The sequence below is a fragment of the Pelodiscus sinensis genome, chromosome 15 (genome assembly GCF_052426305.1).
Source record: "Pelodiscus sinensis isolate ZL-2025 chromosome 15, ASM5242630v1, whole genome shotgun sequence".
NCBI classification, from domain to species: Eukaryota; Metazoa; Chordata; order Testudines; family Trionychidae; genus Pelodiscus; species Pelodiscus sinensis.
This window is the reverse complement of record NC_143066.1, coordinates 34,533,854-34,557,693: the sequence shown is the minus strand read 5'-3', so window position 1 is coordinate 34,557,693 and position 23,840 is coordinate 34,533,854. Positions and strand designations below refer to the sequence as shown.

The window sequence follows — 23,840 nt, the reverse complement described above, 5'->3', positions numbered from 1 at the left end:
CTCATTCCTCCCTCATGTCCTTCCACTTACCCCTCCCTAACCTCCCTTCCTGATGTCAAATAAAATACACGTATTTTCATGAACACAAACTCTTTTTATTTAACAAAACTGGAGGGGGGGGGGGCGGGCTTGAATGAAACTCTGGTGAGACTGGGGAAAGGAGGCAGGAGAGGGGAAGAGAGAGGATGGGAGAGGGGAGGAGGAAACCTGGAGGAGGGAGCTGGAAGAGGGAAGCAAGGGGAGTAAGGGGGAGAGGAAGCTCAGGGCTCAGGGTTGGGGGTCTCGCCAGACCAACTTGATTTTCATGCAAACCTGCTCTTGGGTTTGCATGTAGCCTTTGGTGGCCAGGCTGGCAGCTATCCTGCCATAGACAGCCGCGTTCCTAAATCTAGTGTAGAGATCATGGACCTTGGGGGCATCCCCCTCAAACCTGAATAAGGTCTATGATCTCCACCCTAGACTAGGAAGGTGCCTACCTTCTCCAGGCCCTGGCAGGCTCCTGGGGAGCGGTGGAGAGCTGGCTGCCAGTGGCTTGCTGGCTCATGTTTTGGGATCACTGGGTCAGGGGCAGTGACTGCTGGCTGTGGGCTGGCAGGCTTGGAGCTGGCACAGGCATTATGGCCAGAGTCAACCCCTTTAAGAGCTCTGGGGAAGGGAGAGGAGTGTTTTTGGTTGAGGTTGGAGTGGCCATCAGGGCACCCTGGGAAGGCTGGAGGCCCCCTATTTTGATGCAAGTGTCTACACAGCACTTATTTTGAAATAGCTATTTCAAATTTGGCGTTATTCCTCATGGAATGAGATTCATCAAATTCGAAATAAGAGCTCCTCTATTTCAAATTAATTTCGAAATAGCGGTTTGGCTACGTAGACGCTAGTAAAGTTATTTCAAATTAACTCTGCTGTGTAGACATACCCTCATTTGAATCACATCAAAAGTAATGTGCATTCAAGAGTGACAAGACACCCTGAATGTGTGCATGAAGCTGAATATGACCATTTATGATGTAAACATCAAAGAAATTTGCAAAAAGATGCAGAATCAGAAGTCCCATTAAATAAGTCCTTGAGTACAATGTTTCATTTATGCTATTATTAATCATCATGTCAATTATTAAGTTGTTATTAATTTTCAGTCATGCAACCAGGCACTCTTATACTGGCTCTTTGTTGACCACTTATTCTGAATTTTGGTATAGTTTGGTTCTTTGGTTTGAAAAGGCTGCCACCCTCTGTGTTCGGACATAAGCATGAAGTACTAGGGAGGAACCGGAGACAGCTATAAAGGCATTGGAGACTGCTGTATATCTCTAATGAGATGTGAGAAGAGTCAGAGTAATGACTCTAAAAAGAGGAGGCAAGCACCTATCAGTTGGGACAAGATAGCTGGAATTGAAACCAGCATAATGAAACAATAGGGAAGGGATGAGAACAACTTAGCAAACAAGCATTTGCATGACTGCAAAATTCACTGATGCCAATGAAGGAAACCTACTATAAAAAGGGACTGTTTTGCCACAAGTTTTGGGTTCATCTTCCCACTGACTGGAGCCTTGCTCCAGACTGAAAGAACCTGGCTCCTCCCCTCATACTTAGTCTACTTGGCTAATGTGAGCAACAAACTTAACTATAAACATTAACTGGCTCTCTCTCTTGCGCTGTGTGTGCGCGCGCACGCGCGCATGCATATGGCAGCTGCTTTTCTATTGTATTCTTAATAAACGCAGTGTACTGCCTTTTTCCCTATAAAGATCCCATGTGCTTCTTATAAGCATAAGAACAGACCATCTAGTGAAAAATCTCATACAGTTAAGTCCCACTAACTTTTACACTGTACAGACTTACAGTAGACTGTCTTGGTTACGATGATTTTGCTGTAACCAAGATGGTCTACTGAGATAGGGTAGTTTTGCTAACTGTACTTGCATACCTAGAATGTGTGGTGTGTGCTCACTGAACCGTAGCAGCACTGTGATTGGATGCAGAGGGGCACAGCTCTTATAGTCAATGTTGTGTGAAATCAGCATGCACCTCACTTCACTTTAGGAATGTAAAATCCTGTTTGATTGGTTAACTGATTAACTGTATCATTTAAATGGTTAACCAATTAAAGGGGAGGCAGACAGGGAGCTGGAGCAGCCCCTTGGCAGCGGTGGGCGGAAAGCTGCCCCAGCGTCCACCAGTTAACTGGCACTGTTAAGGGACTTACCGGTTAACTTTTTACATCCCTACTTCAGGCTACCCACCGCTGCTCTAGAGTAACTAGAGCTACAGTGACCAGAGTGTTGGCTCAGATACTGTTGCCAGCACTCTATCACACATCTGAAAACGGCTTTATACTACCTATATGTAGCTATGCATTTAGATGAGGCTGAAGTTTTGTTGTTTCCATTAACATAATTTTTAAATTTTATGATTTTACATGGATAGCAAATCAGCTCAGCATGTCTCCTCGAGAGCTGCAACATTCAACATCAGAATAGATGAGTAACAAAAAGAAGATATATCATTCAAATACACAAAGAATAGAACACTAAAATAAATCAACTCTGATCTTTAATTCCAAATGGAGACTGCAACTCACTGCTTAAAAGTGATACCTATGTATTCTGGGGAGCTGGATGGGGTACATAAAGTTTCAGAGTTAAAAAGTAACACAGTGTACTAGACTAGCATGCAATTAAGAGCCAAGAACTCCTAGTCCTCTTCACAACTCTGGCACTGAGTCATTCTGTGGTAGTCAGCCCTCCATACTGAGAATAAGATGAAGTTTCTTATGCCACAGGTTTAATCAAGATTAGTTGGTATAATCAAAATTGAGCACAATACATTATAATTATTATTCACATTATCCCTAATACCTACACTAACATGTATATTCCTTTAAAGGGGTGGGAGGTAGGAGCAAATATCTGACTTACTACTACCAGTTTCACCTTGCCCATCGCCAGGTTTTCAATACAACAACAAAACACAATATTAAACCACTCTAGCACTATAAAGTATGTGCCACATTTAGAATACTATAGACTACCAAGGAAATATTTCCCAGAGATGTGCTGACATCACCAATGATGCTACACAACAGGAGATAGACAAGACTCATGTTAATTTCAAGCTCCCTGAAATACAGGGAAGGTAAGAAATCAATCTTTGCCCAGTGGGAAAAGAACTGGGAAGACTGGTAAGGAAAGAAACTTTTAAAAAATATTAACAATGGCAAGGTTAAAAACCTCAGTAAGAGATTCTTGTTTTTGCAATCTGCTGTACATTCTTTTTTATCATTGTACATAGAGATGTAGGGTATTTCCTATATAATGTAAAGTGCGTCAAATCAGATTGCATAATATTCAGTTACTCACTGATAAGTCAAATCTAAGGTTCTCTAGCACCAAAGTATACTTGCCTGTGCTATTAAACAAACAGGTCGCTGGATTAAATAAAGCACAAATCTGTACTTTAAACCAAACAGAATGCAGATCAATTGTCCAATGAACACCTATATACAGCATCAATATTTGGCTGCAGAATGAATGTCACGATTGATGCCTTCACCTCATCTTCCATAAATATAAAATGATAAGTTTATTACTCTGTTCCATGTCTGTAAATATTACAGGTCTCACAAAGTGGGCTGGCCTTTAGGGGTATGTCTACACTATGTTTTCAAACACACAGCAGCAAGGCTCAGAGTTTCAATCTACAGAGTCAAGCTTGTGTTACGGCACTAAAAAGAACTGTGTACATTCAGACTTAGGAGCCCAAAGAATAGATTTCAGAGCCCAAATTGCAATTTCTATATAGTTGTTTTTAGTGCCAGAACTTAAGTCTGAGTCCGGAGATCTTGGTTCTAAAACTCAGTTTTTTGGATTTTAAAACAGTGCAGACACATTATGGAGGGAGGGCAATTTCTACACTTCAAATGAAAACTGTGGCTGACCCATATCACCTGCCTCAGGCTAGGAGAAGTATTTAACTTCAGTACAGACATTATGGGGCTTGGGCTGGAGCTGAGTCTTAGACCCCACTCTTTTGCCAAGTCCTAGACATGAGGCTACACCTTGAGCCCAAACAACTATACCACAATTAAACAGCTCTATGTGCCAAGCCGCATGAGTCCAAGTCAGCTGATGAGCCAGCCTCAGGTGTCTAACTGCAGTGCATACATAATGAGTTGTAAGTCTCCGAAGGTCTCACCTGTGCCAGGTGCAGCTTGCCTCCCCAGTTGAAAGGAATAAGTCCAGGGGTGATGATAACATGCGGCTCATAACAAAGCTGTTGGAAAATGTAAGAGAAGCCTAAGGAGAATGAGAGACTTTCCTTAGCTCCCCATGAGCCTGGAGAATACCACTCATAGAGAACATGTACACCAGCTAAGGCAACTAAAGTAAGTTTGATCCAACATGTAGAAGACTAAGATCACTGCACACAGGCTGGGAGGAAGTTTGAGTTCTCTTTTGAACTTAAAAAACCAGACACCAAGACAGGGTACTATCTGACATACAAAAGCCCATGTGAAGTTATGAGAAGCCTAAGAGGGAGAAGCTGAGGCACCAGGAAGACCTGAAGTCAGGCTAGCTAAGTCCTTGCTACAATGTGACCAATTAATCTGACATGATTTACTGACCTTAGGGAAGTTACACCAAAAATGGATAGGACTAACAACTCTAGTAAAAAAGAGAATTAAAAACTTGGAAGCTTCACTTACGAATGTATTCATAGTTACATCAGTGAACTATACATTTTTATCAAGAACCTTTCTTACAGGGTACGTCTAGACTACATGCCTCCGGCGACAGAGGCATGTAGATTAGACTACCCGGCATAGGAAAATGAAGCGGCGATTTAAATAATCGCCGCTTCATTTAAATGTACATGGCTGCCGCGCTGAGCCGATCAGCTGTTTGTCGGCTCAGCGCGGTAGTCTGGACGCTCCGTGGTCGACATCAAAGTCATTTGTCCACCTCCCAGGCATGCCTCCTGGGATGAGGCATACCTGGGAGGTCAACAAATGACTTTGATGTCGACCGCGGAGCGTCCCGACTACCGCGCTGAGCCGACAAACAGCTGATCGGCTCAGCGCGGCAGCCATGTAAATTTAAATGAAGCGGCGATTATTTAAATCGCCGCTTCATTTTCCTATGCCGGGTAGTCTAATCTACATGCCTCTGTCGCCAGAGGCATGTAGTCTAGACGTACCCACAGTGATTTGTATAAAGAGAAAGCAGTCTAATTTTCAGTTTAGATAAGAAATGTCATGAAATCTGCAAAACTGCATACAATGCATTGAATAAAGATGCATGCACAATGAAATGTTCATGGTATAGAATAGTGTGTTATGTTTATTTTAATTGAAGGATAGACTAAATGGTGATGTCTATTAAAACAACCTGTACTACAATAAGATTTATTTTCTGAGATGAGATTTCTCTCTCTCGAAGTGTTTTGGAAGGAAATCAAACTTCAGGAAATTTTCCCTCGATTCTCATGTGGATTATCACGTTGTCATACAAGATCAGGGTACTACTATTCACCTCCATGGCTCTCAAAACCATTGATAGAGACAATTTTCAGTTTTAGGGTGAATTACTCGCAAGTGAAATAAAAGTTGTGGTGATTGGTAGACTCCAATGTAATACATGTTAATTTAAGCTACCACAGAAGTATATCAATTACCGGAGCAATAAGAGAATAAGTCTGTGTTTCTACCACTTCCCACCCCACTCAGGATATTAAACACCTGCAACCCATCCTTTAGGGAAAGAATGCCACATTGGACTCATACTCCTACTTCCTCTCAGGGACATACCAGCACTAAAACAGACTTTTTAGAGGTGCATCTTCACAGATGCAGAAATCTCCCACTGACATAATGTTCATTTCAGTTAGACTGAAGACAACACTTACCGGATGGCAACTCAGTAGGTCAGGAAGGTTATACATAAAAGCATGCTTTCATAAAGGAAAGGAATTTTGCAATTTGGAAATTAAGATCCATAGAGGGGATGTAACAGCAGAATGTTAGTGTTTGGGAAGATTAGAGGTATACAAAATAAAATAAATAGGTATGCTCCAGACAGATTAAGCTTACCACCCTCAAGACTTCGTAGGTTTTATCCCTCTGTCCCACCCCTTCCCTAGACATGTACCTTGAGTGGCTCAAAAATTAAGAAAAACTTTAAAAAACCCCCACAAATAGTCTTTAAGGGGCTACTAGACTAACAAAACATGTAAATGGTATCATGAGCTTTCATGGGCACAACCCAATTCTTCAGATGACAGGAGTGTTAGAAGTCCAGATCCAAGAATAAACAAGAGAAGGAAGAAGGGGGGAAGGGGGGAGAGGAAAAAAGGGGAAAAGGGGGCAGGAGGAAGAAAAAAAAAGCAAACAGTTCTTATCAGACTCTTGTAACTATTTAGTCTTTAAAGTGCTACTAGACTATTTGTTGTTTACGTTTTTCCTGTTCTAGACTAATTTGGCTACCCCTCAAGCTTATATATTCACTGTTTTTTCTTCCTCCCTCCCTTTTTTCTACTTTTTTTTTTCTTTTTTCCTTCCTTCCCTCCCCCCTCCCTCCCCCGCCTTTATTTATTCTTGGATCTGGATTTCTAACACTCCTGTCATCTGAAGAGGTAGGCTGTGCCCACAAAAGCTCATGATACCATCTACACGTTTTGTTAGTCTTTAAGGTGCTACTAGGCTATTTGTTGTTTTTTAAGTTTTTCCTGTTACAGACTAACTCATCTACTCCTCTGAAGCTTTCAAAAATTGGAGCTCCTATTGTTGGAGCTCTTAGTGATGGACTCTGCCCATGAGTGAATATGAATGTGGTGCCTTGGCAGTACAGCCCAGATGAGGAGCACTTCGCTGCTGTGCCCACTGGTGCACTCATAGCCTCTCACACTCCTCTCTTAGTTCTTGAGTATCAGGTTGCAGCAGAGGTGTGGTTCTCAAGCAGCCTCACTCCCTTCAACATCTCATAAGGTCACAGATTATAAATGGGACTTGAGAAGGACTCTGGACATCCACACTTCTCATTTTCCATCTCAAAGAACTGCAGTTACAGGAATTTCTTCTTTGAGTGGCCTCTGCACATTATTAAAGTATCCTGCGAATAGGAAACACTATTGTCATCAGAGGAAAGTGGGACGTGGAGTCCTGACTGAATAGGAACCAAAATATTGTTCTACGAAAGCGAGCATCAAGTTAGAATGCTAGGACTGTTTTGTAACTGTGTGAATACAGCTCCAGACAATAGATCAGCATATTTCTAAAATCAGAATATGCCTGAGGTATGCCAAAGAGGCCACTATTGCTCTTGTGGAAAGTGATCTAAATCCCTAATAGGAGAAGGACTGAGGCCGATTTGCACTCGCTTTGAAATATAACCTGACTCATGTAACTAAAGTAAGTTCCCGCCTTTCGTTATTTAATGTATATAAAGAGATCTGGTGACTTTCTACCTACACAGAACCCAATAGTTTGGGAAGTGAAGCCCTTCACATATCTAACATGAAATTTTGTTTGGCTTCAATTAGCCTGAGGTCTTGGGAAAGAATATTGGCAGATTAATGGATTGGGATGGAATTACCACCATGGAGCGGAGGTGAGGGAGGAACAAGGAAGAACCTGGGTCTTGTGCAAAATTGAAGGGTGACCAGCCATCAGTGCTCACAGTTCTCTCTTATGGCAGATTTTAGGAGTATAACTAATAGATGAAACAACAAACAAACAGAGGCTCAAAGGTGGGGGGGGGGGAGGAAGAAGGGGCTTCATAGACTGAGTAAAGTTTCATGATGGAGTTAGGTCTTTCACTGGTAGACAGCTGCTCACAAGACTTTCATAACTCTCTTTCCTGCAGGTAAGTCCTATTTTCATTTATAATGCAGTAAGATGAAACAGCTGATAAATGGACTCAGATGAAAAATCAGAATGCTACACAGACTGGAATGTTAGGGCAATGTGTCCTCTTGTGGGTAGCCTTGGTCAGGCTACCCCAGTCACGTGACATTGCCCCTCAAAGACTCTGGCGAGGTTTTTTACTGGAAGACCAGCAAATGATAGGGAAAGACAAAAACAATCCCAGGAATAAGATGTGTTCAGAAGAAAACCCATAACTGTCTGTAAGTGTTCGGGACCAGAAGCCTTGCAGAGTGGGCACGGCAGGGAAAAGCAAAGCTCCACTTCCCCCAGCCAACTGGGACATGCTTCAGGAAGGAAACTAGCATATATGCTGCTTCCTACTTTATCACAAAGCAGATATCAGCAAAAGGCTGGCCTGCTGAACCCTGCAGGAAAAAGATCCATATGAAGGTTAAGTTGGCTAAGGCCCTACAGCTGGCCTTAACCACAGTCCTAGGGAGGGTAGGAGGAAGGAAAGAGGCAATTCCTGCCCTAAGGAGCATGCTGTCTGAACCATGCTTTTAAGCTCCATGGAGGTCCAGAAGGGAATGCCTGTCTGAAGTAGGGATGTAAAATCCCATTTAATTGGTTAACAGCTAAACATAATGTTTAACTGGTTAACCAATTAAAGGGATGGGGGGGGGCCCACTCCAGCTCCCCCAACCCCACAGCAGGCCCTACAGGGCTGGAGCAGCCCCTTGCCCGTGACAGGCAGAGTGCTGTTCCAGCCTAGGGATGAAAGCAACTAGTTCAGTAGTCAACTACACCCAATAAACCTAGGGTTATCAGGTAGTTGAGTCACTACTCAACTAGTCTCTTCCTCCCCCCGCCGCCTCCTTATCAGAGGCAGCAAGGAGGGGGGAGCAGGAGCCAGTGCTGGGGGAACCAGCTTAAAAGCCGGTTCTCCCCAGCACCGTCACCGCAGGAGGTAGGGGAGGGAGAGGCACAGCAGGGGATCCAGCTCGAGCTGGGATTAAGCCGTCCCGGCTCACGCCAGGTCCCAAACTCTGCACCTCTGCTTTTTAAATGTAGGAAGAGCTGCCAAGCTCTTACTACCTTTAAGAAGCAGAGCCTCAACGAACCCCCTTATTGACTAATTGAGTAGTCAGTTGAAATTCCATCAACTACTCGATTAGTTTACTAACCCCTATTTAACATCCTACTCCAGCCCCCACCAGTTAACTGGAACCAGTAAGCACCACCCTTAATGAATGATGCTTACCAGTTAACCATTCATATCCCTAGTCTGAACAAGGCAACTATGACTATCTTAGTGTGAGACACAGAGGAACTTCTGGGCAGCAGCGGGGTTATATTTTAAGGAGCTGGAAGTGGCTTTGAGAAGTACATCCGTAACAGGCTAAGCAGCAGCAATGAGGAATGAGCAATTAGGACACAGTGGAGTCCACAGAGCTGGTGAAGACGCTGATGAGCATGGCAAAGGTAAGAGTGGCACCAGGAAGTGCTGAAGGGATTGAACAAACACCTGAGGCTGCCAAAAACAGGATCCCTGGGCTGGAACCAGTGAAGGCAGGGCCTGGGCTCCCCAATCTCCTCCCTACACCAGGAGTGGAAGGCCCAAGAATTGAGTCCCTGATGGAGATAAGCAACCAGGGATAGTGACCACCTGGCTTTGGATTTTATTGTTTTGGACTTTTCTGTTAATCCCCAAAAAGGAATTAACTGAAGGGTAACCTGGCTGGAAGTCCAGAACACAGAGAGGCTGACCTTTGAGGAATCTGGATTGGGGGCGGGGTGTGCTAGAGTGAAAATCCCACATCGTAACACAAGGGGGTATTATGGAGGTTCATGCCCTCCATAACAATGGGAGCAGAGATTAAATTGGGGCTATGTTACTGGATGCCCAAAATTGAAACTTTTTCCACTTGAGATGACAGCACCTGCAAGTGGATTGTTTCTTGAAATTTATCAAGACACCTTGAACTCAATGAACAGAATCGCTTTAGATCTGTCATATGGAAATGAATGAATGTGCAGGGAATAAATCCAGTAGTTCTACGGTCACAAGGTGAAACAGAGGGATCTGGAAATCATTGCCCTAGCATGGGCAAGACAGCAGTCAGGTACTTCGGCGCCTTTCCCTGTTTTCTCTCATGGAAAGAGTAAAGATAAAGCCAATGAGACCTATTCTCAGACAACCCAAGACACTTGACATTGTACCTTGCTGTGAACAGATCTATTTCCATATAGCAAATATGTCATCTGTCACTATCTTTAGAGACTGAGCAGTTCTTTTGTCCCTGTTCAGCTGATCTACTAGGATGCCATCACTGCCTGCTAAATGTATGGAAAGGGGGGTAAGTGTCATGGGGACAAGTCCCACAGATTCCTTCAATCACTGACTGGAATTAAAACCATGTTTCTTGTAAGGATGTTAAAAAATGCAGTTAATTGACTAGTCAATAGGCACTTCCGCATTCCTCCTTTGAAATGTGCAAGAGCCCCTGCTGAGGCTCTTGTACATTTCAAAGGAGAAATGTGGAACTAGGCATACAGCCCAGGGGCCAACAGGAAGTCCCGGGTGCCTGCTTTGAAATGCACGAGTCCTCATCAGGGGCTCTTGTGAATTTCAAAGCAATTGAACCTGGGGTCAACAGGGGACTCTCAGTCCCCTGCTGACCCTGGGCACCATGCTACACTGTATGCCGCTAGGAGCCCAAGGTCAGCTGGGGACTCCCTGCAGCATTTCCCTGGAAACTGGGATCAGCTGGGGAATCCCCAGCTGACCCCAGGTTCTGCTGCAGCAGGGAGCCCAGGATCAGCTGGGACGTTCCCAACTGACCCTAGGTTCCAGGGAAGTGCTGCAAGGAGCCTGGGGTTAGCTGGCGAGTCCCCAGTTGACCCTGGGCTCTACTACCCCTTTAAAAAGGGTGGAGGCAGCAGTTTCAAAGGGGAAGCTGCTGCACTGCCACCTCCACCCATTTTAAAGGGGCAGTGGAGCCCAGGGTCAGCTGGGGAGTCCCCAGCTGACCTGGGCTCCACGGCTGCTGCTTTAAGGTGCACAGGCGGCATTTTAAAGGGGCAGCTGCGCAGCCGATCCTTGGATCAGCTGCGCAGCCGATCCTTGGATCAGCTGCGCAGCCGATCCTTGGATCAGCTGCGCAGCCGATCCTTGGATCAGCTGCGCAGCCGATCCTTGGATCAGCTGTGCAGCCACTGCCCCTTTGAAAAGCTGCCTGGGGGTTTCAAAGTGGCAGTGCTGCTGCCACTTTGAAGCACCTCTTCTTCCCCACCCCCCCTTTGCTGCCTCTCTTAGAGAGGCAGCAAAGTGGAGGGGAAAATCGACTAGCTGACTAGTCAAAATACTAGCCGATAAGCAAATGCTTATCAGATAGTTGACTAGTCTTTTACATCCTTAGTATCTTGTTTACACACTATATACAATCATGTTCTCCATAACACTTAGATTACTTCTTCTGTAGGTGAGGAAGGAATAACTTGACATTGAGTGGACTACCCTCAAGTCTACTAGATTGATATATAACTTCCCCAAGTGGTTCCAGTGACTGAACTGCTAGATATCTGGAGGGGTCTGACCATCCCAAGTTGCAAGAATTGATGGTAACTGCTGATGGAGCTGGTGGATTGGATACTTCCCTTTTCAAGCGGGGACATGCTGTGTCTCCATCTTCTTGGGAGAATCCTTGTCAAAACTTGGCTAGCGCACATTGTCTGGCAATGTTGTACAGTTCTCATGTTAAGTACCTCAGAAGAGGCTGCACCTATAACACAGGCCATGAGTCCCCATTAATATCAGGAAGAGTGATGTCAGGTCGAGTTCTGTTACTGTCTCAAAGTAGCTGACTCACTTTTCAGAAACTGTTCCTCTGGAATGAAGGCTTTTCCTGACAGAGTCCAAAATTGCCCAAGAGGGAATTCTTTATGTAGGAAATGACTTTTTCCAGGATGTTCTGTCCAATATTTTAAACAGGAAGCATGTGAGTCACCCTTGGAAAGACCACCTTGTGGGGGTCCCTTTTAATTCAGTTATGTATATCCCATTTTAGATGCTCAGTGGTGGGTCAGTGTATTTTGTAAATATGGGGCAGGGCAGCAGAAAGGCTGAAGGGATGGACCCCCTGTATGAAAAGGATTGTCAACTCCCCATCAATACAGAATCCAAAGTATTTCCAATATGAAGCCTGACAGTCATCTAGAAATACATATCGGCTACGTCTACACTGGCACCCTTTTCCGGAAATGCTTAAAACGGAACAGTTTTCTGTTATAAGTATTTCCGGAAAAAGCGCGTCTACATTGGCAGGATGCTTTTCCGGAAAAGCACTTTTTCCAGAAGAGTGTCTGTGGCCAATGTAGATGCGCTTTTCCGGAAAAAAGCCTCGATCATCATTTTCGCGATCGGGGCTTTTTTGTGGAAAAGACTACTGTGCTGTCTACACTGGCCCTTTTCCGGAACAGTTTTTCCGGAAAAGGACTTTTGCCCGAACGGGAGCAGCATAGTTTTTCCAGAAAAACACTGACAATTTTACAGTAGATCGTCATTGCTTTTCCGGAAAAGCAAGCAGCCAGTGTAGACAGCTAGCAAGTTATTCTGGAAAAGCAGCTGCTTTTCCGGAATAAGTGGCCCAGTGTAGACACAGCCCTTCTGTAAATCAAGAGAATTGAAGTAATGTTGGATAGAGAGGGAGGAAATGTGAAATTGCTGAAAGTGTTTCATTTTCTCAGGTCTAAGATAATACGGAAGCCACTGTTCTTCTTTGGAATCAAAAGTATCTGGAATAGAATCCCCTTGGAACTTTCTATATGGCTCCTGCTTCCAAGAGTCAGCAAAGCTCTGTTCCTAGAAGGTTCTCATCAGAAGGTACCCCCATGAGACAGTGATATTCGGGAGGTTGTGAGAAAGCTGATCACTAACTGGGGCGTGGCTTAAGTCTCATTGCAAACCTGTGATCTAAAGCCTGAGCAGAAGAGGTTGTCTGTCCTTTACACAGATTCAAGCTTTTTCTCCTCTGTTGAAATTGAGCAGAAACTTGCTGGTGTTAATACTGACATAACAGAAGCACCAACCTTCCTCCTTGATAGCTGATAAATTCCTAGCAATGTGCCTGTTGATATAGCATCCAACTTCCCTAGGATTTCATCAATCCTTGCCCTTAAACTCTCACCTTCACACTTGCTCTAGTATCAGGAGAAAGACCAGAGCTAACTCATGTATGCTTAGTGATGGCTGAAGCTACTGTTCTTGTTGCAGAGTTTGATACAACAAATGAGATTCTTAAGTGTTCATCTACTAGTTGTCCCTCTGCTAATAAGACCCTAGCCAGTTTCCTTTGCTCTTCAGGTAGGTCCTTATATAAGGTCACTTTCTCCAAAAGATGAAACTAATACCTAGATATTACAGCCTAGTACTTTTGAAACGATAGTGTCTAAAGAGACAGAGGAGAATCTTATACTCTCAGTGTTCACATTTTCACCCTCTCAGACAGTACAAAACTGCGCATTGCCTGCTTTTGTTCTTTGAACTGAAACAACCGCCAGTGAGTTGAAAGTGAATGTGTGGGGGAAAACCCCGTATGGTAACTTTTAAAGCTTGTCTTATCTTCTTTAAAATGGCCTAATTCGAGGTGGGATTTGCCCAAACCTGTCTGGTTTCAACTACTCTTCTAATCTAGAAATTTTACAGTGATCTTACTGTCAGAAGGGGACCCCCATGTATTAAACCAGATTACATATCTCTGACATAGAAAGGGTCTTTCATGAAATGGTAATCAGAATAGAGTCTACATTAAAATGAATGGCATCTTCAGAAGAGGAAGATGCTGTTGCATCTCCCACATTATGATCTCTCTGACCATCAGGCTCCAGACCAGTGTCCTGGTATTTGAGAGCTCCCCACAATTCTTCTCACGAGTGCTACTCTGATGATATAGACATACACTGGATACAGAGCTCCCAGCTCTAAGGCTTTTCCTGACTTCTAGAAAGGGACAGATCCCTGAAAAGATGAGTTTGTTCAATGTCCAGATAATATCTAGACTAAGAATGTGAAAGTATAACCATGTAAATGGTTAAACCAATAAGCCTGGGCTTATCAGTTAACATTCACAGTTACACTCAGGCTCCCACACCAGCTCCCAAAGGGCTAGCTGCCACCTCTGTATCAGAGGCAGCAGCGGAGGGTGGGAGCCAGGAGCCAGATGTAGGTGGGAGCCACCCAGCCAGCTGGGAGCCAAGAGCCAGTTGTAACCATGTAAACACTGAAATTGTTAGTGGTTACATGTTTAGCGAATTACCCACTTTTTAACATCCCTAATCTAGACAGGGGACAATAAGAGGGAAGTTGCTAGGTTCCTTGTCTAAATACCTAATAGGATAAAGTTATTTCTGTTTATATGACCAGTACGTAGTTTCTGTATAGTGATTATTCTAGTTCCCACTCTTTTCAGGTGATGTGAATAGACACTGTACATTAACTTGTCACCACTAGATTTAATGCCAGATTGTGGCTCTGATCTCAGATCCCGGACAGTAAGTAAGTAAGGAACATAGGGGCTTTGGCATTCTTAAAATTGAAAAGGAGAAAAACTTCCTGATGAGCCTGTAAGAGTTTTAAGGAGAAAGAGTGAAAGCTCTAGGGAAACTGAATCTGCTTCTTGGGTCTTTCAACTCTTGGGAAAGTTAGAGCAGTAAATGTCCCAGAAGTGCAAATGTGAGTGATGTACTTGGACAAATATACACCCACAACCGTTGTGCTTGTTACATTAGGGGAATTATCCTTCTTTAAGTATTTGCCCTGTGCAAGGTTATCTTTGGAAATGACCTCAGGAGATCTGACAGAAACCCAGAACTGTGCTTGGGCCTGCAAGAAGTGGTATTTTAAACCATACTCTTATGTGGAATGGGAGGACTCTGGCCCCAAACACACTCCCATTAGGACTGGCTCTGTTATGAGAGGCAGACATTTGTATCCGATGCTAGGATCTGACGGCTTAGAACTTCTCAGTACCAGATGCTCTGCATTCACTCCAGAAGTGTGTGTGTGTGGGGGGGGGGATTTTAGAGAGATCTTGTTTTTTTTTATTCTTTTAGAAGCTAATGTGCAACCCAAGCCTCAGTACTCATGGAACCATTGGTTATGGAACTGGAGCTTTGGCCTCCTGAAGTAGTAAGGCTTGGAGCTAGATCTGATGCTCCTCATGAGCTCTTGCGGAAAAGGTGCTATGCACTACAAAGGAAAAAGTCCTTTCCCCAAGCAAACTAGACCTCTCATATGAGCATCCAATGCAGGAAATATAGCAAGACAGTGCACCTACCTTGAATCCTGACCTTTGTCATTGGATCTGTAAATGTGCACTCACATGCATCCAGGGGGAAGAAAGGTGTGGAGAAATGCAGGAACCAGCCAGTAGGAGCAGTCAAAAAAGAGACAGTTGCACTAGAGCGAGGGTGGCAAAATAGGGCCCAGCTGGCCACTTCCCCCAGCATTCAAAACTGTACAGCCCAGCCCCCACCACTTTGGAGGCATTACAACTTCTCCTGCCTTCACCATACAGCCTTGGGTGGAAACCTGCAGAGAGGAAGCTAACCCCAGATACTAGATTATAAAATGTCTGTCTAGATCTGTGTTTCTCAACCAGTGGTATCAGTACCCTTAAGGGTACTCGAGAGAAGTCTGGGAGGCATGCCAGCACAACTGAAATTTAGAGCAAACTTAATTTTTGTTTTAAGTTTTAGAGCGTTTTATTATTTTTCTACTTTTTACACCCAAAAATTTCACCACCCACCCAGCTACGATTAAGTTGTTGAAACAAATGAGTTGTGATGGTAGAAAAAAAATGTTGTGTGTCCGAAAACTGTAGATACTGGGGGTATTTATAATTTTTAACAGGTACTTTATAAAAAAAAAAAAGGATGAGAAACACTGGTCTAGATTATAAATTCTTAGTACTCTGTTTGAACAGGACCTATCACAGCAATATCCCATTCTTGGTTGGCCCCAATGCAGTACTGTAATAAACATTAATAAACTTTATTTATAACAACAGGATGAAATTTCTAACAATAATCCTAAAACATCCGTGGAGATGAGTCTTCTGAGGTTCCTAGTCCATTTGCTGCAGCATCTGGAAAGCACTGAGATAGATGGAGTACTCCTTCCCTATAACATCTCTCAAAATGTTAAGGAAAGTTAAAAGGAGAAATACCAGGTGTGCCACTCAACATTCCATCATTGGACTACATTACCACAGCATACTATGAGTTGGAATGTGCAGAGGCCACTCAATGAACTAGGATTTAATAGAAACTGAGTTGAACTGTGAACTGGAATATCTACCACTGAGAAGACAGGTTTTTTATCTGCCAGAACATGCACAATAATTGGTTCATTTCTTAACCATAACCTTAGAGAAAGTAAAGAGTTACTTTTGTCTTAAATATGGAGGAATTAATACTCAGAGAGATTAAAGTGAAATTATTTGGATTGGATATGGGGGGCCTGGAAACCTTTCCCACGTGGAACAAATGTGTGGAAAGGAAGGACACTTTTCACAGGAAGTTGCACTTAGAATATTTCTTCCTGTTTGAGAGGTCATACTGGTACTTCCAGTATACCCCCTCTTATATGTACAGGAAACATCTCTCAAACCAGTAAATGCTTTCAAGACAGGCAGAAACATTTTACATGCACTCACTGACAACAACGCCTAGCCCGATTGCCAGGTACGCTTTGACTGACCAGCAATGTGTGAAAAATCATGCCTGAGAGTTCCAATAGCATTCTGCATACAAGACAGTGATCACCCAAATAGCTACAAGCTTAATTTTTAATAAACACTACTTGCTTAAAGAATAGAAACAGTCAACACCAAGCCTTGCAGGATGGGAAGGGGGACAGACTGTTTACCTTCAAGTTTCAGCATTCCTACCAACCAGAGTGAAGTAGGTGGCTGTCCCTTAAGTTCTGAAGGTTGCACTTAGCATACTAACAGCTCAAACCCCAAATATCAAAGATATGATTATCATAAATGACTGGGGGCAAAAGTACATCTCCCTCTCAAGACGACTCAGCACTGCAGAGAAAGATTGGCTTACCTGAGGCTTTAAGTGTGTCTGTCTTCCACACTGGCATTGAACTTAAAACCCTAAGAAACATTATTAAAGTCTAAAATTAGATTTTACCATTTAGGTATTTCACTTTTATGTATCTGAGACTGGATAAAAATGGAGGTCTGTTTCACTTTTGTTTCTAGTCAGTTATTTTGTTTTTCATCCATTAACACAAAGCTAGATTTGGGGGGCAAACAACATATGTCTTCTTACAGGACCTATATGCACAAATAATCCTATTTAATTTAAAATATGACCATTTTCAGATCTAAGTATATTGAGTGAAAATCCAGGGACGGAAATTCATCCGCTATCCCTGAGAGTGAAAAGTCACTTAATTCATATATATGTAGCCATCTAACAATGAGTTGACAGAAATTAGTACTCCTTTCAGCAGAAACTATTCTGTTTTTCTATCCACCTAATTCAAGTCTTATAATTAAAGATGTCTTGAAAATAACTGGACAGTGCTTATCATAACCAGATGAGTCAAAAGTTACAAATGCAGATGTCCAGGACTCAAGTATACACAAACACAATCATCTCTCATTCTTCATTAGAATCCTGTTTGAAGACAACAAGCATCAAGACTTACTTCGCATGTTCAATCCCACTCATCACAGCTTCACAAAGATACATTTTTCTCTGGATTTCCTCCTCATTCTTTACATGCATTTTTCAAACCCCTAACAGATAAGGTCTGGCCTTCACTGGAGTTTAGCTGCCAACACAACTAAACTAAAACATTTGCACCAGCACAAATCCCTACTTCAGATATGGTACACTGATATAAATCAGAGGTGTAAAAGGTTAACCAGTTATCCTGTAAGTATCACCCTCAACGGGTAATGTCTTTACCAGTTTCAGTTAACTGGTAACCAGTGGGGGCTGGAGCAGCTCCCCACTTGCCTGGGGGAGGGGGCTGCTCCAGCTGAACAAGGACCCCGCCAAGACAGGGGCCACTCTTGTCGGGAGCAGAGCTCCTCCGTGGTGGGCCCACGTGCTCCGTAGGCAGAGGCTGCTCCAGCATCCAGAGCAGCCATTGCCCGCAGGGAGCTCAGGCCCCTTGTGGACAGAGGCTGCTCCACAGCAGGGGTCTGGGAGCCAGCAGCTAGCTCAAGTGCAGGGTTTGGGGCTGCTCTGGAGCAGTCCCCAGCAGAGATCCCGCTTTAGTCTGTTAACTAGTTCAACATTAGGTAAACCTAGTTAGTATTAACTGGGATTTTACATCCCTTGTATTAATTGTTATTTTCAGTAGTTCATCTCATAGACTTTAAGGTCAGAAGGGACCATTATGATCATCTAGTCTGACCCCCTGCACAGTACAGGCCACAGAATCTCACCCACCCCTCCTAGAATAATCCTCTCACCTATATCTCAGATATTGAAGCCTTCAAATACTTTGAAGACCACAAGATGCAGAGAATCCTCCAGCTGTGATCTGTACCCCATGCTACAGAGGAAGGCGAAAAACCTCCAGGGTCTCTGCCAATCTACCCTGGAGGAAAATTCCTTCCCGACTCCAAATATGGCGATCAGCTAAACCTTGAGCATGTGGGCAAGACTCACCAGCCAGACACCCAGAAAGTTCTCTATAGTAACTCCTAACATCCCTCCATTGACCTATTTCCCACTGATAATGAATGATCAATTAGTTACCAAGATCATGTTATCTCATCAAACCATCCCCTTCATAAACCCATCTAGTTTAATCTTGAAACCAGAATGATCTTATACCAATGCATCCTGCCTACGCTAATGATTTGCATTGATGAAAACACATCAGTTCGCTATGCTAGTGGCTACAAAGTCCCAGTGTAGATAAAGCCTCAGAGCCACAAAAATATTTTAGGAGTCTGTACACAAGGTGCCCTACACCAAGACTGAACAGCTATAATTGTATGTGTTATAGTCCTGGCTTGTTTCTGATTAAAAACAAAAAAAGGAAATAAACTCAGATTCTTTAGAAAGCTACCTCTTTAAAATTCTAGCTGTTCTATGTAATATTCTGTAAATTTAGAGTTTATTAAGAGTTTAAGACCATACATGCATATTTGTTAAAAAAAGAGCAGACTGAAAACAAATGGCAAAAAACAAGCAGTGCTGAAATGGTCTTTTAAAACATAATGCAGCAAGCAATATAAGTAACCTAGTAAAGCTGCAGAAGTGGTCTGTTTCTGCCCTCTGCAGTTTCTACTGCTATCTGGATTTTTAAGACTCATCCTTCCAAAAGTAAAGGTAGAAGATTAGTGTCTGAAAAACCTAAAGAATGACCGACTGATGATCACTCACTGGATAACCAACTGTGCAAGACAGTTTGCATGGTAGATTCGTGTTACCAAGGCAGGGTTTATTCAATGAATCTTCATATTAATATAAAACCTGACAGTAATTGTACATGATTTCTACAGCAATAAACAAGTAAGATTTTGTGACTGAGTTTTCAGCAGAAAAAATACCAGTGCCATAATTTGAGAAAACCAAGGTCCAGTTTTTCTGAAGTCATTTTTCTATCTATCGCTATATACTGATGAGGATTCAAAACTAGCACTCATATACATGGAGGGGCATAGTCTTAATATCAAAGCAATGCTATGGATGTGGCAACATACCACGGGAATATAAAATTATTTTCCAATTCATAGAACAGTCATTCAAAATGAACTATTCTTAAAAGTACTTTCAATGTGAAAAGACAGGAAATATTCATGTTGTTAATCAAAACATTGTCACTCTAGCAGTAAGACCCATTATCTCATATTGTTCAGTCTTCTTACGTCATCTTTGCCTATTGTGTATCACAGTATACTGGACATAACTAATCATCACGAATGTATATTTTCATTTAAGTCATTATCTTTCATATAACAAGTTGTGTTTTGAATTATTACAGGGTACAAAAAAGTTTGTTACTGAAGTATTAAGCTACATTCACTTACAAGAGGAACATAAATATTCAAATATGCCTGTAGCTAGATTAAATACTGCTTGAATATTAGATGACTAAATAATGTCCGATTTGCTGTCTCTTTTTAAAGAGACAACCTTGGGCAGGGGGCTGGACTTGATGACCTCCTGAGGTCTCTTCCAGCTCTATGATTCTATGAACACAACTTTCACAAGCCTTTTTAATCTACCTAATTTCTGAATATTGTGTCTTTCATTCTATAACTAGCTCTACTTGTCTGAGTGATTTAAATAATCTAATGAAATAAAGTTACAAGAGATGTAATTGATTGCTTCATTAGGCCTTATCCTTGCTGTCCTGAAGAGAAAGCTTTGCTGTCTGAGTTGCAGTTGCAGTACCCTTTTTAGTCATTAAGATGATCACTGAGAGAAATCTGCAAAGTCACTTTGAAGAACTAGTTGATTCAAAGGAAAAGAATTTGTGAACAGTTAACAGATCAATTTTCCAGAAACATGTCTTTGTAACCTATTTTTAAAATATTAGCTTAGTAATTAGCTTGTTTTACACAAATATGGCCCATCAGTCTTCTCTAACATATTCATTATGCTACTATTTGTGCAGTACTTTCACTACACATTTGAAAGAGCAAAATGCTCTCACTTTTCCGGTGCATAAAATTCTTTATTTCCCACCTTCCTCACACCACACTAGGAATCTTTTTCTGATTCAGTTACCAGTGGATGCATTAAATCATAAAAAAGGCATTCCACAGACACAAAAATCTGCACACTTATTTCCAGTCATTGTGTCTTTAAGCCTTTCCTAAATACACATTATGTGCAAGCATGATTTGCAAGCTCCTCTCTCTTTTTTCCCCCCAATACTGCTCCTTAAATTAGATGCAAGACAAACCTCAGCCTGTGTATCCCATGCTTCCCAAAGGCTGCACTCTATTTGCTTAAGTACCTATGCTGTAGCTACATGCAATAGTTTACTAGAGGGTGACACTGGGAATTAAAGATCCACTTCTCCCTTTCGCCTTCCTTATCCCAGCCTGTCACTTACTGTACCAGACCGTGATCGGAAGCAGCCTATTCTCTGCAGGAGACTGCCTCCCAGTGCCCAGAGCTCGGCTGCAGGCCGGCCATGCCCATCTGCCCTGGGAGCGCTCCCTCCCCCGCAGACAAGCAATGCAGTAGTTGCCTGATTCCGGGAAACCCTCACTCCCCCCAGCACCTGGGAGGCGGCGGCGCTCGGTCCAGCCTCCCACCCCTGCATAGGCCAGGAAAGCCCTTGCGGCAGCCGCCCCCTCCCAAGCTTGCCCCTCCGCCAAGGGCAGGTGTTTAAGGGGATCCCCTGCTTCCCCTCCCGTGAGCTGAACGGTGCCTCTCCCTGCCCGCGGGACCCCGACAGCCCCTTCCCCGCTCCAGCAGCGCGGAGCCCCCCTCCCCGCCGCGGGAGAGCCCAGGGCGGGCCCGGTGGGTGCGGGGCGGGCGGCCGGGATCGGGGCCCGGGCCCCGCTGGGTGGGGCGGAGCGGGGTGTGGCCCTGCCCCCCCACCCCCGGTACCTTGCGCTTCCTGGTCTCGGCCGAGCCGCTCCACACGAAGCACTGGTAGATCGCCCGCAGGTTCTGCTTCCAGTTCTCCACCTTGAAGCCGGTCACATGGCAGCACCCGGCGGCCGGCGGACTCATGTCCGACCCCCCCTCATCAATCCGCCCGCCGACGGGCCGGGCCGGCGGGCAGCGAGCCGGCCCCTTCCCCCTGGCAGCCGCACGGACACGGGACGGGGCCGCCGCAGCCGCCGCTCGCGCGCTCCCAGGCGCCGGCCCCCTCACGCCGCCCGCCGCGGGCTCCGGCGGCGCCGCGGCCTCCCCCGCCCCCGCGAGCTGCAGCGGGGCGCGGGGAGCGGCTCGCCCCGAGGGCCGGGCTCCCCCCCGGCGCCGAACAAAGCGCGGCGGCCGGGCGGCAGCGCACAAAGATGGGGCTGGCGCGGAGGAGGAGGAGGCGGCGGCCGCTGCCGCCCCCGGAGTGGCCGCCGCTGCCGCTAGCTCATGGAGGCCGCTGGGAGCCGGCGGGGCTCGGGGAGACCCTGGCGGCGGAGGTGCTGCCGCGGGGGGGAGGGGGCTCGTCCGCTGCTGCTCCCCCAGCCGGCCGCCCGCTCGGCTCCTGTCTCTTTAAATCGCTCCCCCTCCCCCCACAGCGTTTAATGGCCCTTGCTGCGAACTCAACCTAGCCCGCCAGGCCCGGAGTGGGGCCGACCAACAGGGAAGGGGCAGGAGGCGGTGTGGGCCTGCCCCTCTGTCCCGCCACCATTGGGGAGGGAGGCGGGGGGAGGCGCGCGGCCGTTGGTCCCAGGCCTGTCACTCCAGCCTTGGGCAACGCCTCGTCCGGCGCCTCATTGGCGCGACGCCCTGTTCCACACGTTCCAGCGGGAAAAGGCGGGCGCTGCGGAGGGGATGGGCAGGGCAAGCGGGCCAATGAGACGAGAGAGGCGGGGCCCCTCTTGCAATGAGCGCTGCCGCATTGGCCCCGGCGCGGCCGTGGGGAGGCAGCTCGGGGAAGGGATTGGCTGGACGGGGCGCTCAGGGTGGAGCGCCCACAGCATCAGGTTGCGTTGCGGGGCAGGGCTGCTGTCATATCCGCTTATCCCTGCAGCTTCTCTGTTACCCCAGTGATTTCCTGCAAGCGGGGCGGGGTAGCACAGAGCGCTGGGGCGGCTCCCCCCTTCCTCCTGGGGGGGCAGGGCACAGCCCCTGGAGAGCAGGCCACAGAGCCCCCCCCTCACTGGCCACACATCACCCTGCTCTGCCATAGACCACACAGCCCCCCCCCCTCACTGGCCACACATCACCCTGCTCTGCCATAGACCACACAGCCCCCCCCCCCCCACTGGCCACACATCACCCTGCTCTGCCATAGACCACACAGCCCCCCCCCCCCCACTGGCCACACATCACCCTGCTCTGCCATAGACCACACAGCCCCCCCCCCCCACTGGCCACACATCACCCTGCTCTGCCATAGACCACACAGCCCCCCCCCCCCACCACTGGCCACACATCACCCTGCTCTGCCATAGACCACACAGCCCCCCCCCCCCACTGGCCACACACCACCCTGCTCTGCCATAGACCACACAGCCCCCCCCCCCCACCACTGGCCACACATCACCCTGCTCTGCCATAGACCACACAGCCCCCCCCCCCCCACTGGCCACACACCACCCTGCTCTGCCATAGACCACACAGCCCTCCCCCCCCCCCACTGGCCACACATCACCCTGCTCTGCCATAGACCACACAGCCCCCCCCCCCCCACCACTGGCCACACATCACCCTGCTCTGCCATAGACCACACAGCCCCCCCCCCCACTGGCCACACATCACCCTGCTCTGCCATAGACCACACAGCCCCCCCCCCCCTCACTGGCCACACACCACCCTGCTCTGCCATAGACCACACAGCCCCCCCCCCACTGGCCACACATCACCCTGCTCTGCCATAGACCACACAGCCCCCCCCCCCCCCCCTCACTGGCCACACATCACCCTGCTCTGCCATAGACCACACAGCCGCCCCCCCCCCACTGGCCACACATCACCCTGCTCTGCCATAGACCACACAGCCCCCCCCCCACCACTGGCCACACATCACCCTGCTCTGCCATAGACCACACAGCCCCCCCCCACCCCACTGGCCACACACCACCCTGCTCTGCCATAGACCACACAGCCCCCCCCCCCACTGGCCACACATCACCCTGCTCTGCCATAGACCACACAGCCCCCCCCCACCCCCCCCTCCCACTGGCCACACACCACCCTGCTCTGCCATAGACCACACAGCCCCCCCCTCACTGGTCACACACCACCCTGCTCTGCCACGGGCCACACAGCCCCCCCCCTCACTGGCCCCACATCACCCTGCTCTGCCATAGAC

At 46.2% G+C, this 23,840-nt stretch overlaps 1 protein-coding gene across 3 annotated transcripts in view; it reads right to left on the bottom strand.

The window, feature by feature from the left end:
* USP22 (ubiquitin specific peptidase 22) overlaps positions 1-22,074 on the bottom strand; it is a 205,806-nt gene extending 183,732 nt beyond the window's left edge. For 2 of the 3 annotated variants that reach the window (XM_075899711.2, XM_075899712.2), the window contains exon 1: positions 21,467-22,074. In XM_075899711.2, coding sequence (XP_075755826.1) covers positions 21,467-21,592 — 126 coding nt within the window. In that variant the 5' untranslated portion in view covers positions 21,593-22,074. The remainder of the gene's footprint in view (positions 1-21,466) is intronic. The other variant, XM_089769306.1, reaches the window with a different exon arrangement.
* Positions 22,075-23,840: the final 1,766 nt, after the last annotated feature.